Source organism: Carcharodon carcharias, chromosome 10 (genome assembly GCF_017639515.1).
Source record: "Carcharodon carcharias isolate sCarCar2 chromosome 10, sCarCar2.pri, whole genome shotgun sequence".
Taxonomy (NCBI): Eukaryota; Metazoa; Chordata; class Chondrichthyes; order Lamniformes; family Lamnidae; genus Carcharodon; species Carcharodon carcharias.
The window spans coordinates 162,929,292-162,947,686 of record NC_054476.1 but is presented as its reverse complement, the minus strand read 5'-3'; the positions used below and the strand labels follow the sequence as shown (position 1 = coordinate 162,947,686).

The window sequence follows — 18,395 nt, the reverse complement described above, 5'->3', positions numbered from 1 at the left end:
TCAAGCACAAACACGTTTCCATCTGTTTCAGATGAAGTTTCATTTTTTCATAGTTTGCCATTGTGAGATTTGAGCTCTTGATCTTGGGGTTATAAGCCCAGTACCATAACCACTTGGCTATTTAGGCCAAGCACTAAGAAGATGTAACTCTTTCGAGTACAAACCCGTTTCCATCTGTTTCAGATGAAGTTACATAGTTTCCCATTGTGAGATTTGAACTCTTGATTTTGGGGTTATAAACCCACTACCATAACCACTTGGCTACTTAGGCCAAGCACTAAGAAGATGTAACTCTTTTGAGTTAAAACCAATAAAACCAAATTAACAAAATTGGGATAAATCAGGCACAGCCCCTAATTCAGGTCAGCTGTAAAACCAAGAACAAAGTTTAAAGGAAACTTACAAACTTTAAATCAAAATGTGATTAAAGGGGTCAACAAAACACCCCAGTCCCCGCGGTGCCCACCGGGCACGGAAGGCCTCGAGAGTGACAGCAGACACCGCGTGCTCCCTCTCCAGGGACATCCGGCCGCGAATGTAGCCGCGGAAGAGGGATAAACAATCGGGCGAGAATTCCCCGTCGATCACCCGCGTTAAGAATATGTAGCTGCACAGCCTGGGCACGGGTGTTAATCACTTATACATAATGTTCACTCTTGTTAATAAATTCCCAAGAATGTCTCCCTGCCTATGGCCCCTTGTTCTGATGAGCAGTGTTTGTGTCATTCAGATGTGAAGCCTTGGTTCCTGCACAAAATAAAGGCAGGTGTCTCAGTCCAGGGCCTCTTCCCTGTGCAGTGTGTAACCTTCAGACCAAAGTGATGGTCTGGCTTCACACTCACTGGACACATTAGTGATACCTGCACCTCGATGGTGCTGGTCATTGCTGCCAGAATGTGGTGGGCAGGCGTCACAGAGTTCCATCACTCTCTGTGTGCTCTCAGCACCTTTGAGGTGGGGCTGGCTCCCATCCCTTCAGCATCTGTGACCAGTGTTCCTGTGCTCCTGAAGGGCTCAGGCGCTGAAACCTGATAAAGGCTCAGGTGCATTTAAAGTTTCACTGCTGCCTCTCCACAATATGACCCTGATCACAGAGCGCGAGTGAGCTACCCTCAGCAAGACAGGAGTCAGACATTCACAGTGGCTGTGTGAAGATCTATGGAGTATCGTCACTGTATGTCGTCACCATCCTCCTGGAATCTAGCGACTATTAGGGCCTCTGCTGTGTCTCCATGACATGAGCCTCAGCACTGAGGGTACATGGGTCTTCTTCTTCCTCTTCTTCTTCCTTTTCCTCCTCCTCTTCCCCTTCTCCTCTTCCTCCTCCTCCTCATCCTCCTTTAGCATGCCGCTAAATCACCAGGCTCCATGATCCATGCAGGATCAAAGAGAGAGACATGTGGGTTAACATAGGTTTATTAAGAACTTCTCTTGGTTAAGTCTGAAGGGCCCTTTGACGCATGCAGTAGATCGCTGGCCACAGCTTGGATGGCCAGTGGGTAGTGCACTGATTGACTGTCCAAAATTCCACCCAGCCCCCCCAACCCCTCCCCCAACCCCCCTTGACCGATTGACGGCAGCTTCGGTCACTGGACTACACACTGTGCTCTCCCCTCAGGCGCAGACATTCCCCTAACACACACTGCAAGGCTGCGCTGTTAGCTTGAACCATGATGGATAATGGTCCAAACCTTAATAAAGACATTGCAAGGGGCTGTGATGCCTCCACCAGTGACTGCACCATGGCCCACCTTTCGCAAGGGGATTGTACAACTTGCCCAGTCGTCCAACTGTTCTGTTGCCACCTGAAATGCACATTAATTTGCAGTCTGCACCAAGGGGTGAAAAGTTCTGAAGCATTGGGTGGCATTTTCATGCCTTTGGTTTGCTTGATGGGGGCAGAAAAGCTTCAGAGGCTCCGACTCCCAGCCTGTCAATGGAGCTGCTGCTGAACAGTCTCAGCTGTGGAAGAATGCTCACTTTTGACAAGGTTTTCCAAGTGCGTGACCACTTCCCTCACCCTCCACCCCCCCGTCCCCCTGCTATGTGCTCAAGTATTTCATTCAGTCTGTGCTGCCAAGCCCCCCACCCACCTTCCCCCTGCCCCCTTCCCCGGCCTGACCCTCACTGGAGCCCTTGCCCGGGCACCGCACTGAGAACCAGCTGGGAAAGAGCGACTTGCCTGTGCCCCCTGTGAATGTTCAGCGCCTCACCCTTGATGTCCTATGGGTGATGCCCACGAGCGCGGCGCAAGGTTGTGTACACTCACCGAGTTCCCCTCGAAGTCCAGCTCGCCAGGTGCATGTCTTTTAAAGGTGGTTGTGAAGCAGGCCGTTTTGAAGTCATGCCGACGTGGGCAGTAAATTTGATATGGGTGGGGGGGGGGGGGGGAATGATTCCGGCGAGCAGGGCTTATAAATAGATGCAAATATAATAAAATGACGTTCCTAAGGTGTGGTGGTGGGATAGGCAGCCTGCCATTGATGGGTAGAGCGGATTATCGCAAACTGGTTTCATGACAGCGTAAAACTGATTCACCATATTATCATTGAGAGCTAACATGCAGGTGCAGCAGGTAGTTAGGAAGCTAATGGAATGTTATCCTTTATCACAAGAGGATTTGAGTACAGGAGTAGTAAAGTCGTGTTTCAATTGTATAGAAGCTTGGTTAGACCACACCTGGAGTACCGTGTGCAGTCTTGGTCCCCTTACCTCAGAAAGGATATTATTGCCATAGAGGGAGTGCAAGGAAGGTTCACCAGACTTGTTCTGGGGATGGTGGGACTGTCTTATGAAGAGAGATTGGGCAAACTGGGCCTGTATTCTCTAGAGTTTCGAAGAATGAGAGGTGATCTTATTGAAACCTACAAAACACTTAAAGGAATATACAAGGTAGATGCAGGTAAGATGTTTCCCCTGGTTGGGAAGTCTAGAACTGGGGGACACAATTTCAAAATAAGGGGGAAGCCACTTAGGAGATGAGGAGAAATTTCTTTACTCAGAAGGTTGTGAATCTTTGGAACTCTCTACCCCAGAGGGCCATGGACACTCATTCATTGAATATGTTTAAGGTAGAGATTGATAGGTAACAATAATGTAAAGGGTTATGGGGCTAGTGTGGGTAAAAGACATTGAAGTGTTCAGTCAGCCATGATCGTATTGAAAGGCGGAGCAGGCTGGATGGGCTGAATGGCCTTTTCCTGTTCCTATGTTTCCCCCCACCTGCTATGACGCCTGACATCAACGGGGCTGGAAAATTTAGGCCAATGATTGTGAAAATGTCCAAGTGCAGAGTATCTCCCCCTTCTGGCCGGTGGAGAAGTTGCAGCACTGCCAGTAGGGAGCTAATGCTATTAAAAAAGGGAGTTTGCACCAACAAAGGAATGAGAAGCCCAGCCAAGTATAACCATTCTTCTCTTCTCTATATGAGTGTAAAATGTCTTTGGTCTAGTAGTGTTTCAGTTTACTCATAAAGCACAGTAATTTTCACAGGCAGCGTTCTCAGTTCAGCCATCCTAAGCAGCTGAGTATCAATACTTTGTGGATTACATTAATAAGCATTTCCCTCTCCAGGGTTACCTGTAATTAAAGTTGCAGCAGGTTACATAAATCTGGCAATGCTGTTACACCACAGTAGTATTTTACAATAAAATACCTATATTACTCCCTCACTTCCTTGTCACTTTTGAGTTATTGGTCAGTCACTCATGTGAAACATTGCCCAGGAACATTTGCTGTAATATGTGTTTCACAGGAGAGCTTTCACTATTATTTAAATTACCCTTTTACCTGTTGATTTAATAATCTTGTTAGACGCTGAGAATCGTTGTTTGTTACTGGAAGGAAAAAGTCCCTGGAACTTATGGAATTCATAAGGGCTTTCCTTGCTTTATAAGAATTTCTGACTCAGTTCAACATCATATCTATGGACTTCCTTCTAATGAATATCCAGGACTTATGAAGGTATGCACACGAAGATTATGTTCTTTATTCAGCTATGCATATATATGTCTAATTTTTGCTTTATAATGCTTCGGTGAATTTAAATTACAACCAAATTTTGATCATAATTCAGAGATTGATTGGGCTGAGAGGTTCTCTACAAATGTGTTAATAAAAATTATACAGCAGCAGGGAATATAACAGAGTACAAATCCAGAGCCTTTATTACATTGAAATCCAAATGGATGTGAATGTGTGTGTCTATAGCACCAATAATCCATCTTCTATTTTATGTATTGTCTGCTTATGTAACAGAGAAGAGATAAATGGACACTTGATCTGGACTCTTGTTATACAGTGTTGATTGCAAGACTTCAACCATTATATTGGATTCTCTTATGAGTCTGAGAATCACCGTATCATGCCTGTTGCCATCATATACTCTATGCATTTGGTTTGGTGATTCTTGAATGTATTTGTATGCTTTCATATAATTGTGTGTTTATTTTTGCTCCAGAGCACAGTAGTCTGCACAATGAGGGGATTAGGGGATTTTACATGTGCTTCCATAGTGTACAATGATTAATCAAATGGGTTTGTCTGAGATTGATTGTTTTCAGGTGAATGGTCTTTTTAGCAATTCACTAAAGGAATTGTGCCACCTCACACATTAAACAGAACTGAAACAATAAAACCAATATTGACACATACTGTCACTACAAGCAACATTAACCTGTAAAATGAGACAATGCCAATAAACTGGACATTTATTTTTTAATCAGGGAAGTAAACCCAGCTTCAAATTCTAAACCCTGAACATTTTCATCATGGATTTGACCTTCTAACATTGCCTCCTCATGAAGGGAGAAATAAATACATATGTAAAATACGTTTGAAATCTTACATCTATGCATACTTCCTGTCTACAAAACCTTACTTCCTGTTGTCACATTTTTGTCACCCCCCCCACTTCCTGTCAGCCTGTCGCACTATAAATTCTTATGTCCGCGTGTAAATTGGAAATGGACACACAAAACTTGTCATGTTTCCTTTACACCTTCCACTCACCAGCTCAGCATTATAAGGCCTCAGTTTGGTGTCTTCAAGCAGCAGACCTGTACAAGAAATTCCTAAGATCCAACCAACACTCCTCAGCTTCCCATTTTGCTATAAATTTTGCAATCTAACTATAAGTAATATAAAAGAATGATATAAAAAGAATAATATCATTTATTAGTAATGATAATTTATTTAATAGTATCAATTATTCCATACCATCTAACCTCAAGTCACCTGAAGACTACTTTTGTTCTGGGCTCTCTGTATGCAATACCCTGGAAGTGATTAGTGCAACTATACATTACATGCATATGCAATATATATATATATGAATATTATGTAGAACATGTGCATGTGTGTGTGTGTAGCAAAATGTACCTGAATTTCCATTCAAAATAGTAGACATTAAAGTATTAAAGGGAGGGACTTTGAACACTGTTCTCCTATGCCTGGGATTACTGTTTAAATTCAGGGCAGGGCAACAAAATGAAAGTCTTCAGACTATCAGCTGTTAGGATCCTGAATGGAAATGAGTTGGGAAGTCTCAACTAATTTCACAGCCAGTGTGAGGCCACAGCACAGATTTTTTTTCATACTGTTGACACTAAATTGACTGCTTCACTCAAACGGGCAATAAATGTAACTGGTGTTGGATATAAAAATGTCACCATATAGTAGCCAATTAGGGATGGGCACCAAATGGTGGTCTTGCCAGCCATGCCCACTTCCCATGCAAGAATCAAACAAACTTTTATCAGAGGTTAGAATTGGGGCCCTTAGGAGAAGGTTTGCCGTATGTAAGGAAATATGCATTCAAAAAAAACCATCTTTACTGCAGGAATCATGCCAAAGCATTTGATCTTTATAAACCATTTCAGTATATGTGGTGCATACAAAGGACCATTTTACTCCCCCAGTTAGGCTGCACATAGGTAGAGACAACTTGACAACCAGGTACTGAAAGTGGAAGGCTGCTCGTATCCTTAGCATAGAAAAGAACAAAAATGTTTTAAGGTAAGTGTTTAGAATGGCTGAGGTCTCTTTTTTATGGAGTGTTAACGTTTTGGCCTCTGAAGGTAGCTTTAGGCTTGAAAAGGTCACTTTTTACTTCAGCAGCCTAACATTGACTCAGTGAGCACATGGCCTTGATACTGGGATAAATTACAATAACGATTTCTGTCCAGTAGAAGAACTTCCAATGTTTTAGGTCATTATAGAATAGCCCCCTTCTACCAGGAATGGCCAATCCAACCCCAGTAAAAATCCTGTTCAAAAGAAAAGCCACACCCAGCTCAAAACAATGAAAACTATTTCAGCTTGAGCAGTCTGCAGGTGGAACACTTTGGTGTTTTTCTGCCACTGTAACAATGAGCAGGATTCTCCACATGGGAGAGGACTCTTTAACCCTAAGACATTGAAATCGCCCCTTCTGGACAGAAAAGGTTATTGCAACTTATCCCAGTATCAAGGCCAAGTGCTCACCGAGTCAATGTTAAGATTGCCGGAATGAAATGTGACCGATTCAAGCCTAAAGCAAGATTCTCTACAGTGATAGTGATTGATGAGCGAAAGGCTTTTATCAGATGTCTCACCATCGTGATGACTGAGAGCTGGGTTGGCTCCAACTGCAGCTGTCTGTCGAAAGGACTGCAGTGTGATATTAGTTCTACAAGTTAAGAGCCCAATATAGATTCTTTCTCCCATCCGTTTTTGTGTGGATAGGAGGTAAAATAATTAGAGCCTTCTTTTGATTCATGTGATTCTTTTGATGCATAACTATGCTCTTGCAGCCTATTGTAAGGTGTAATCAGGACACTAAATTGAGAGGGACAAAGCATAAAACACTTTCATTCTGCATTGCCAGTGCTGGCAGGTTAAAGGTCTCCTCCTCCTGCCACCTTTAAGGGCTGAAAGGGAAATGAGTTCGAGTAGCTACAACCTAATTCATAGCACATGTGACTGCACAACAAAAATCAATTGATGATGTGGAAACGAAGATCTGTTAGGTGTATGTGTGTGTATAGAATATATTCTATGATAAGTTGAGAAAATGTGTATAATCTTGCACAAAAATTCCCTGTTTAGGTCTGCTACCACAGTGGCAGTGATGTTGACCCAGATGAACGTGATATAATATTTCAACAGCCTTTGGAGGACGTAAACCTTCTGAGCAACTTCTTGTTTAAAGAGTTTCCTGGTTTGGACCCAAGGCCTGCTATTGTTGAATACTGCATGTATACAGTAAGGTATCATTTTCTTTACCTTCAAGTAACTGGAGAGGCTTTAAAACCTATAGTGGAAATCTGTTTCTCTTTGATTTGTGCGTTTCTACTTTATTTGAGTTGTATGAGAAAGAATAATCCCTCATAAATATTAATGTCTCTTCAGAATCACTCTCTGTAAAACCAGCTTCCGGTGTTTTAGGTTATGTTGAAGCCTTCATCAAAGGGGCTTGAATTCTAGATTTGAATAAAATTAGCATATGAAATGTTAGGGCCTTCAAGATCTGCCGTTCATCCAATCTTATTACTCCTGCAAAAATAATATTTTCGTTACTCTGAATATTGAATATTCAATTGAACAATTATATTCATTAGTTCAAAGCATATTATCTATCTGTAATAGCTTCTAATCATACTAAAGAAACTGTGAATTTATATTGTTTTATTCCTCGGTAGCGTAACTACCTGCTGTGTTTTTAAAAGAACAATATTATACATGCTAGGCTCTTAATTCCCTTGAATATATTTCCCACAACGCTGTAAGAAAGTCTTTGATATACTTCATGTGATTTAGCAGAAACATTTTTCTGAACAGGTTATCATTGGTTTCCCTTAGTCTTTAATCAGTATAACTTTAGCACTACTACTGCTAATTGTCCTTATTACCCTAACTTTTTTGAAACTATTTTATATATTGCAATAAGTAATAGATGGAAGGAGGTAAGCAAAGGGCTATAATTTAACCTCGGGTTTCAATAGATATTTAAAATCAACTCACGCTTCATGTTCATGGTTTTTGGCATCGCTTGACCCATTTGATTAAATAAAACTATCTGTTATTCCTAATTACCCATGATACTGTATTGTAGTCATCACATAGCTAGCAAAATTGAGTGATATTTCCTCAAGCTGATTCAATGCCCCATTTCACTTTTACCAGTACCACATCAACTGTCAGAAGCAAGATGTTATGAAACACTGAAATATTGATTCAACTTCAGCAAAAGGAAAATCATTATATAGACCCTATGTGAATAATAATATTATACAGTGGTGCTATGTTACTGACTTAATTTATGGCTGGGGGAGGAGGGGAATTGAAACTTGAACGGACTCTGTGGTTCAAGGGTCACGTTTTGCTTCATGAGACTATAATTTTGTGCCAAATAAACAAACAGTAATGAAAGTTTAGTCAGAGAAAAGACTTAAGAAATTCTTGACTGTGTTAAGGGGCCCACTTTCCATGGTTATCAACTTGCATGATTTTTGTGAGCACATTTGGTTTGGAAACTCAAGTTGCTGACAGTTTTATTTTTTGGAAGTCTTTTTGTTCTGTATTCCTGAGTCAGCCCCCTGTGTGCAAAGTGGACAAATAACCTGATTTGTGTGGATAGATGAATTTAGCCCTGTCATGAAACCCTCCAACAATAGAACTGTAACTTGAGGCTGAAAATGCGCACTTCAGAATGTATGAAACTTGTGGGGTGGTGGGGGGTCTGGTGGGGGAGGAGGTAGAGGAATCTTAACCCACCCCACTCTACTGGGCTGGCAGGTAGGCAATTAAAACACTGCTTGTGACTTGCCCCCTCTGATCCCACTGCCCTTCCCGCAGGTCCCAATATTCAAAGGAGGGTCCTGCTTCCAATGTGCAGGTTGGATTCCAATGATTAGTTGGGCCTGACTGCAATCTTAACCTCAGAGCTGTGTGGGGGGATTGTTGTTGTCTCACAATTTGATTTAGTTTCTTTGTGGGCCAGGAAGGAGTATGCTTCTGGATGCCACAAGAAAACCCAGGCATCCCCTCCCGCGACCCGAATGCCTGTCTCACCATCCGATCTAACACACTTACTTCAGTGGCAGAGAGTATTTCTCCCAGTCCCTGGAGGCAACCTCCTGCTACCCCAAAATCCTACTCCCGTTGGCCTGCTAGGCAGCTGGTAGTTGCTATCAGGTTCAGACGAATGACTGACGACAAATTGCGGATGACTGGGAGGCAAAATCTCCTGGGCCTCATGTTGGAGGGGGCTAGATGGTTTTCCATTCCCCTTGGCCCTCAACTGCACTGGTCCTGCTCTTCGTTCAAATTGGCCCCTTTATCAGCAAGCATTTTGGGTAAGGTTGGGCCTACTGCAGAAATGGCACCAAGAGCTTTGCTTTTCACACGGTGATCCTCATTTCTTTATTCAATAGGTTACCCCAGATCAGGATTTCATTCTGGATCGTCATCCAGAGCACAGGAACATCGTCATTGGAGCTGGATTCTCAGGTTGGTAGAGTTACAATAACAAACTGGCTACTTCCCTTCCAAAAATAGATTCTCTTTAGTAAGGCTTTTGCTTTATTAAACAGAAAAGATCAGTGTCATCAACATTTAGATTGCCAACATCTACTAAAACAGAATGACTTGGCATTTAATTTTGATAAAAGTAAGCTTTAAGTTGGTAGATTTTCTGGTTGAAATGAACAATTATTAAAAGGATCGTTTTGCAGATATTCTAAGGTCTTTTCATTTAAAGAAAAGTTCAGAGCCTTGTGTGAGGATCATCTAACTATATTGGAGGGTGTGTGGTGTGGGGGTGATGAGGGAATAAAACAGTTGCAATGGTATGGCCACACTCAGGAGCAGAAACTTAAAAATACTTTTGAAATAGCGAGCAGCCTTTGGGAAGGCCGTGTAAAGCAGGGGTGATGGGGTTGAAGAGAAGGTGGCCACGATTTTTCATCCATTCTGGGTTGTAGTGCCCTGAAAAATTGAAATGAAGGCAAACGCAACACCCCAAGGTAAATTCTCAGATCTTAATGAAGCTGTTGTATGAAATTTCTGTTGGCATTTGAGCTCAAATTCCTTTGGACCAGACATTCATGGGACACAAGCATCAGTCAAAACCTCTTGGTGACCTTCTTGCTAGTGATACTGGTGAAAAAACACTGAAAGAACTGGCCTGGCAGAGCTCAGGTTCTCCTGAAATACCAGGAACTCTCCCTAGTGATGTATAGGAATTATTGGGACTGACCAGTCAGATTTCTTGCACTCCCAATGTTCTGTTTGGAAGCCATGTGTTCATGTATTAAATATGTACTTCAGAGTGGTGATTGTTTATTGAGGGGAACCAGGATTTCACCAGACTTTGGTTCAGTTTTGTCTCCTTCCTTCCTTGATGTTACACAAACCTTTATCAGTAAAACAAGCTTGAAGTAATTGATCGGAGCCATGTAATTTATTGGTTGTTGCTGTAGCTCAGTTCTAATTTAGTAACATCCATGTTGTTGTGATAGGCCAAATACTGAATAAGCCCTCAAGCTACAAATCCAATCTGCAGCCAATTTATAATTTAAATAAACGTAAAAGCATTGTGAATGTAAAATCTACTTTAGATTGAAGATTTCCCTTCCAGGCTATTTCCTTATGCCAATCAGGACTCCACCAGTTAAGTCCTGCACAACTACTATATATAACAATATATTTGTTTCCTGTGCTGACCAGCAACTTGTCTAATGGATTTATAAATTACACTGCACTGAGAAATAGCAAATGATTGTTAAAGAAATTGCGACCATCACTTTGACAAATTTTATAGGCATTTAAAGGAGTGGCAATAAATTGCATTCCAATGGAACACTACCGGTATAATTTGGAACAATATGACCTGTACATATATGGCCAGTTCAAACTTTGCTACTGTTGCTATGTACATTTTTTTAGCTGATTTTCAAACATCAGTTCAGACCTTTGTCTTGACTCTAAGCTTACGATACTTTAATCTCCTGTCATCAGCCCTTACTGCCTGATATTTAGCGATGGAGGATTTACATTTTAACTTGAGTGTTATTTTAAGAAATTTTAGGAAAGGAAAAAAAAGTCATAACATGCTCAGAAGTTATAACTCCATTAGGTTGCAGAAATGGTCCAGAAGAGAAAGCATTTAACTGAATTTTCAACCTTTCAATAGAAAAAGAAATCCATTCTTCATAAGCAATCTTTGTTGACAGGAAAACAGATTTGTACATCTGTGTTTGAGCTCTGCAACTTTGCAAGATAAAAATTTCCAATTGAAGCTTAGGTTTCATGAGATGAGCCAAGGCCTTCAAGTAAAAACGTTTAAGGAAGACATTGGACGATACAAAAATAACAAGTCTTAGCTGATTTATCGTAAGAGATCAAATTATCCTTCTCCCACTCCCCCCACCACTCAAATAGGAATATTTGGATCACTATTTCTTCCCTCTGCCCTGCTCACGATTGCAGTTCTGTAGATTTTGGACAGCTCCAGGGTCTTTTCAAGGTTTAACCCAGATAGTGAATGTTGCGCAGCTATATGATGAGTGGTGATGGAAACAAGTTTAATTCCGTCTACACACTTTGCACTCACTCTGGAAAGTGATCGTGAGTAGGAATTTAAATTGAATTTATCCTCCACAGCCCTTATTGCCTCGTGGTGGAGATCTGCTAAGAAGAATTCAAAGAAGATTTTTTTTTTATTAACATATTATATAAGCTGTACCAAATACTTTTAGTGAGTTGAAAAGCTGTAGTTAGAATGCCATTGTGCATCTGCCCATTAGTGGCTTGAGAACCACATAGGAGGCCCATGGCAATGCAGACCCTTGGCGGTATTTTTTGTTGGGTTTAACAAGGTGTTCCCTGTTGGTTCCTTTAGCCATTTCAGAAACTGAAGCAGTCTTTTGTTGAAATGTTCTGCCCGTGCTGTCAAAACTTAAAACATTGACTGAAGCATGGCTTTGAGCCTGTGTGTGTGAGTATACCCATGCAGAGCTCTCTTCTGGCAGCCACAGTGTGACTCGTAATGAGAATAGAATGGGGTTGTGCCAGCTGCAATTTGCACTGTTTGCATAATAGCCTTAGATCTGTACCACAGTGTAAGTGTAGCCTAAGGTAGTAATTTGAGTTAAGACCTCTACTGATGCTCAAGCTTTACTCTTACATTCTATGGCCGGAACTTTACCCTTGGGATGAGCCTGAAGTCGTCCCACAAGCAGATGTAAAACCCGCTCCCGACCGAGTTCACGCTGTGAACACGATTTTATGCCAATTAAGGCCCGCCCAGCGTGAAACGTGACTGCCGGGTGTGTTTGCGGGGGGAGGGAATGCTTTGGGCACCAGGTCCAATGGGGGACCCGGTGGGGTGGACAAAAACAGAAGAGGCAGCCCCCTGAAGGCTGCCAGGAGTTGTGGGAGAGGCTGAGGAAGCTGTCTGGAAGCTGTTCAAGAATGTCCTGGTGTGCGAGCATGGCCTCAGCAGCTGGTGGTCATGGAAGGTGGGAGGGCAAGTTGGGTGGGCACACTGCACCCCCCGTTTCTCAGATCCATGCCGCCTGGGAGTTCTGGTCGAGGAGGTCAGTGCCAGGCGGCATGTCTTAATGCCTGGGGACAGCAAGAGAAAGCCACCTACCTGACCAAGAAGGCCTAGACAGAGGTCGCCGCCCAGGTCAGTGGGCACAAGGTGGTATGGCGCACGTGGATTCATTGCCGCAAAAGGTTCAGTGATCTGCTGCAGTCAGGAAGGGTGAGCGCGGAAATGGCAGGACCAGTGCGGAGAACTTTAGTCGGGTGCCCACTTCTCGGGACATTCAGGCCCAATGCTTGGGTGGGAACCAGGAAAGGACCTTCAGGGAGACGGAGCAATAATGAAGCTAACTTCCCATGTCGGGAGAAGAGCAGTCATAATGCCGCGGAGCGCCGCAGAATGGGTGAAGGCGTGCTAAATCTGTGCTTCCTCACAAAGCATGAAAGTGATGCGCTGGAGCTGGAATGTCACTGGCCAGATCGCTCCTTCGGTCACGGTGAGGTGGGGTCTCAGATGAAGGTAAGAGAGTGCAGGTGACAGATGTGTGTGGAGTGGGTATTGGAAACATAACGGGCTCCTCTCATCGGAAACTGAACTGTCGTAGCCAGAGAGCCCAGTGAAGGTCCAATGCAGATGGCACCATGCAGCAGGTCTCCACTGTCTCCTCAGCCCGCCTAGCGTGCATTGTGACTTTGATGATTGAATTTACTGATGTTTTGCCTTCCTCCCTCAGATACACCATCCCCAGGAACCGCCAGCGACCCCGAGGACCCCCCACTGATCTCTGAGGAAAACAGCTCACCCGCACCAGCATCACACTGTCTCTCTGAACCAGGCACCAGTGCAGATACTCACATGTCTGTGGGCATTACTTATTTGGCTCCGTGGGCAATGCACAGCAGTGAGGGCACATCACACTGGCATGAGGAGCTGGCAGAAGCAGAGAGGCCCCGGGGAGCCGACAGTGGGAGCACAGCTGGAGACCAGGGCCATGCTGCGTCCATGACGAGCATTTGGAGTCGTCCATCAGGCAGAAAATGCTGGATGTCCAGTGGGATGCACAGGGAGAGCTGGTGGAGATCCATGAGGGTCTGTGTGCCATGGTCTCCGTCATGGAGGAGTCCATGTGGAGCATGAGTTCCTGCGTTGACTCTTAACACCGAGCGCACAGCCTCCTCCATTGAGAGAGCGGTGACTCTCATGGAGAGGCAGCTTCAGGAGCAGATTCAGGGGTTCCTGAGGCTGCTTTCGGACCTGCAAGCCCTCACTCAGAAAGTGACCTCAGGAGGTCATTGCCAGTGTGAGAGATGGATGAGGCATCTAGTCTGCTGGGTCCCTGTCCATCAATGGTGAGCAGGGAGTTGCAAACGCACCTCACACTGGCAGACGAGCTGCCTGTCACCTCTGTGGGCTTCTCTCAGGGCGCTCTGGACATGGGCACCAGCTCCTTCACCTCTCTGCCAGTATCCGCTGCATCTGATGATGCCGCGACACCTGAGGAGTGCCCAGCGATGGGACCGGATGCACCCTCCCAGGCGGAGTCTGCTCAGGCCCTGGCGGTCAGAGTGTGACCGCCAAGGTCATCAGGGCCACCAGGACAGCAGAGTCAGCAGCTGCTTCCAACACCACTGTCAGCAACAGGGGGGTGGTGCACCAAGACGCAGCATCTGCAGATGTAAGTTGAAGGAAACTGAGCACAACAGAGGCGAGTCACAGATGACAATTTTTGTGTTAATTATTTTGACTCTTGTGTTAGTGATGGACACTTTGTCTGTTCTTTCTTTGTTCATGTGAAGTAACATAAATGTTTATTTGACTTAAATGGGCTGAGCTCTCTGGATCGTTTGAATAGGTGCCAATGCAGCACAGGCTTGTAAAAGCCTGGTGTTGTGTGGTGCTGGCGTACTGGGCTGGGTTCCCATTTATCAATTGTTAGCAAAAGGAGACAGTGCCAGTGGCTTGACAAGGCATCGATGCCTTGGATGCCTAGCAGAAGGTTTACTGATCAAAGCAGCCCTGGTGTTGCTGCCTCCACGAGGGTTCCTGTCCTCTGCCTCGAGCTCTTCACCCTGCCGCTCCTCAGGCTCTTCCTCTGATCCATCTCTTGTGTCAATCTCTGTGGCCTGTGGAGCTGCCTCACTTTCCTCAGCCCCCAGTGGGTTCCCCATTGCCAGAGCCAGGTTGTGCAGCGCACAGCATGTGACGACTATGAGGGGGACACACTCTGGAGGATACTGCAATGCTCCCCCTGACCAATCCAGGCATCTGAAGCACATCTTCAGGAGCCCGATGGTCCTCCCCACCACCGCCCTTGTGTGGGGCATGACTCCTGTTGTATCTCTCCTCGGCATCAGGTCTTGGGTGACAGAGTGGGGTCATCAGTCGCTTCTTCAAGGGATAATAGCCCTTGTCACCCTGGAACCATCTGTCCACTCGTGCAGGAGCCACGAGCAGCCTTGGTACCTGTGAGTGCCGCAAGATGTAAGCATTGTGTGAGCTCCCAGGGTAACAGGCACAAACTTGGAGAATCTGTGTCCTGTGGTCACAGGCGATCTGAACATTCATTGAGTGAAACCTCTTTCTGTTGACGAAAGCTCCCGGCTCACCTGCTGGCACCTTGATGACCACAGGAGTGCAATCGATTACCCCCTGGACGGGGGCCCAGACATCACAGTGAAGCCTCGTGCTCTCTCCGCTGGCTCACCTCATCTGTCTGGAAGTGGATGAACGTGCAGACATGTCTAAAGATAGCATCAGTCACGAGCTTGACATAACTGTATGTAGGTAATTGGGAAATGCCGCAGAGCCCCTACTGACCCCTGAAAAGAACCAGAGGCAGAGAAGTTGAGGGCCGCTGTGACCTTCAAAGCCACCGGCATGAGGTGTCCGTCCACACAGTTGGAGGCGATTTCCAGAGCTATCATGTGACATATTGCTGTGTCCCTGGAGAGGCGGAGCCTCCTGCAGCACTGGAGGACATCCAGAGCGCTGCCTGAACACTCTAGACGCTGGGTAGTGCCATCTTTGGCGTGCCCTCTTGCCTTGGCCTCCCTGTTGGCCCTACACCAATTGAGCCCATGCCTCTCCTCTTAAAGGTCTGTCCCTGGGATGCTGCCCAGCCTCACCTGGCCTCCTCTCCCTCCTGCCCCTCTCTTCCTCTTCAGAGGAGGTTCCACCAGCGGAACACACTATCCCCATTAGATGGGATGCAGAGGAGCAGTGCCTTGAAAATGAAGGGACTCTGTGCTGCATTACTCAGGGGAACCTTCCAGGGAAGTTGAGGACCTGAGATGCTGAAAGGCAGGCTTGACAATCAAACGAGATGCCAGGAAACTCTGGGACAACTCTGGACTCACACAGCAAAGGGCTGGCGATGACAGAGAAAGTGCTGCTGCTCCAGAACCTTTTATCCCACCCCCGGACAAGGAAATGATTGAAATGAGAATTCCGCCCACCTGTTTCGCCCGTGGGACGAGCTAAAAATTGCATGGACAATGTCAGTGGGCTTTTTAATGACCTTAATTGGCCCTATAATTGTTGGTGGGTGCTGCCCCGACTCTTGCGCATGTCCACCGACCTCAATATTGCACACGTGCACAATGACACACGCAGTCTTTTTGTGTAATTTTATGTCCGTTCAGATCAGGCAGGCAAGATTCAGGCCTATGACTCACTGCCTGCCAAATATTATTCTACATAAAACTAATTACACACTAATTTTATGTCATTTTCCAGCACCATGAAGTACATCTTTATTGCAAGTCGTTAATGTTGGATAATTTAACATCTTATTTTAATGCATTTGGTGTTGGTGAGTTGTGTCTTAGGGTAAAGAATATTGTTGAGCTCTGAAGCTGCTGCTGATCCTCAGGTTTTCCCAGTTATGTCTAATTTCAGATCAATTCACACAGGGCAATTTTAATCCCATTTCACCTGGTGATAGACCAAGTAGATGTTTATTTAAAGTGGGATACTGTGGATGTCAGCCAAGGCTTAGTTTGCGCCATTCTTGTTTTGGAGTCAGAAGGTTCTAGTTTCAACTCCCACTCTAGAAACGTGAGCACAAACTTCTTGGTATAGAGGCAGTGCTGGACTATGTGGAGGTACCGTCCTTTGGATGAACCTTTGAACCAAGGCCCCTTCTGTACTTTTCAAATAAAAGATTCCATGGCGTTATATGAAGAGACGAATGAGAATAATCCTGGTATCCCGGTCCATACTTATTCCTCAACCAATACCTATGCAGATTGCCATCATTTATTTTGTTGTTTGTGGAGCTTGTAATTTATGCAAATTGTGACTGCTATGTTTCCTAGATCATAATAGTGACTAAGTTCAGAACTACTTCATTGGTTGTAAACTTCCTTCATGTTTTGAAATGTTCTGAAAGTCTTTCTGTAAAATAACCACTGTTACCTGCGCGAAGCAGTGGGCTCCTTTCAAAATGGCAATCAGAGTCTGATAAAATCTTTGGGCCCCGTTGCCAATTTGAGCTCAGGTCTGAGTGGAGAAGCCCGTGTGGCTTTCCTGCCAGGCTGAAGCATTGGAACCTGCCCAAAAGAGATCCGAACAAGTAAGAGTTCTGCTAGTTCTGTCGAAGGGTCATGAGGACTCGAAACGTCAACTCTTTTCTTCTCCGCCGATGCTGCCAGACCTGCTGAGTTTTTCCAGGTAATCCTGTTTTTGTTTAAGAGTTTTGCTTTCTTTTGTAAGGCCAGGAAGATCAGAGTCCTAGGCGGGTGTATTGAATTGGAGGATGGCAAGCCGCTCCAAGTACGGTTTCCCCCCATATGCTCACTCTAGAATGGCAACTATATTGGGTTTAATCATTAGATGTTTTAAATGAGTCAAACAAGGCCATCCTGGAAAAATTGTTTCAGTATTCACCGCACATAATTGGGGTTGTTCTTGTGAGACAGTTACTTGGTAAACTATTGAAATATATTCATTACCTAGATTTTGAATGAAAGAGTGAATTATAATTAGCAGCTGTCTACTCCTTCATTATGGAACCTTTGGTTTTTATTTTTTAGGTCATGGTTTCAAGCTTGCCCCAGTGGTTGGAAAAATCCTCTGTGAACTTAGCACTGGGAAGAAACCATCCTATGATCTTTCTCCTTTCAAAATGCTTCGCTTCCAGCTAAATTTAAAATCATTGCTGTAGGGCAACAGTGCCAAGAAATGAAGATTTGAATAATACTTTACAATAAGAAAAAGTGACATCTAAATTATTTGGCCACCGAAAATGATAATACAAAGAACAGGTTTTGTTGAGGGGCAGAAGGTCTATACAATTCCTTTCAACGTCTTGAGAGGACAGGAAACCCTGCAGCTAGCTGGATTAAAATGGCTGGAATTTAACCCAAATTCTGAAGAAGATAACTGAGAGCTGGTCATGTCATAATCGTTTACGGGCATTTTATTGTTTGACGGAAAAGGACATGAGAGCTTTGCTAGCCTAAGAAGGTTTCAACTGCAGAGTCCTGATAAAAATCAGCAATAGTCAGCAGGATGACCTGAAGGCCAGGTTACTGTGTATAAAAGAAAATTAACTACAGCAGCTGAAATTGAACTCTGATCTATTAATTCTTTTTACATTCTAAAACTTCAGTTTAGTAACAGTCACTGAGCAGTCAGAAGAAAATAGCTTTGATTCACCGCACCAGATACTTAAACCGTTTACAAATTAAGTTAATGGGGTGCCATTTTTCTTTTGTACTTTTTGAAAACAAGTGAATGAGAAGCAAATTTTCATGGTTGGAGCTGGAAAGTTACTTATCATTAGGATATTTTCTGTTTTACAACTTATTTTTTTTCCCTTCTCTTTCCGTGACTTCCTTGTGGTTAATGCCATTGTCAGCTAAGC

The 18,395-nt window shown here is 44.2% G+C and overlaps 1 protein-coding gene across 1 annotated transcript in view; it reads left to right on the top strand.

The window, feature by feature from the left end:
- Positions 1-17,964, top strand: part of pipox (pipecolic acid oxidase) — a 69,114-nt gene extending 51,150 nt beyond the window's left edge. The window contains exons 5-8 of the mRNA XM_041196726.1: positions 3,814-3,963; positions 7,087-7,242; positions 9,414-9,489; positions 17,563-17,964. Of these exons, the coding sequence (XP_041052660.1) occupies positions 3,814-3,963; positions 7,087-7,242; positions 9,414-9,489; positions 17,563-17,693 (513 nt within the window). The 3' untranslated portion in view covers positions 17,694-17,964. The remainder of the gene's footprint in view (positions 1-3,813; positions 3,964-7,086; positions 7,243-9,413; positions 9,490-17,562) is intronic.
- Positions 17,965-18,395: the final 431 nt, after the last annotated feature.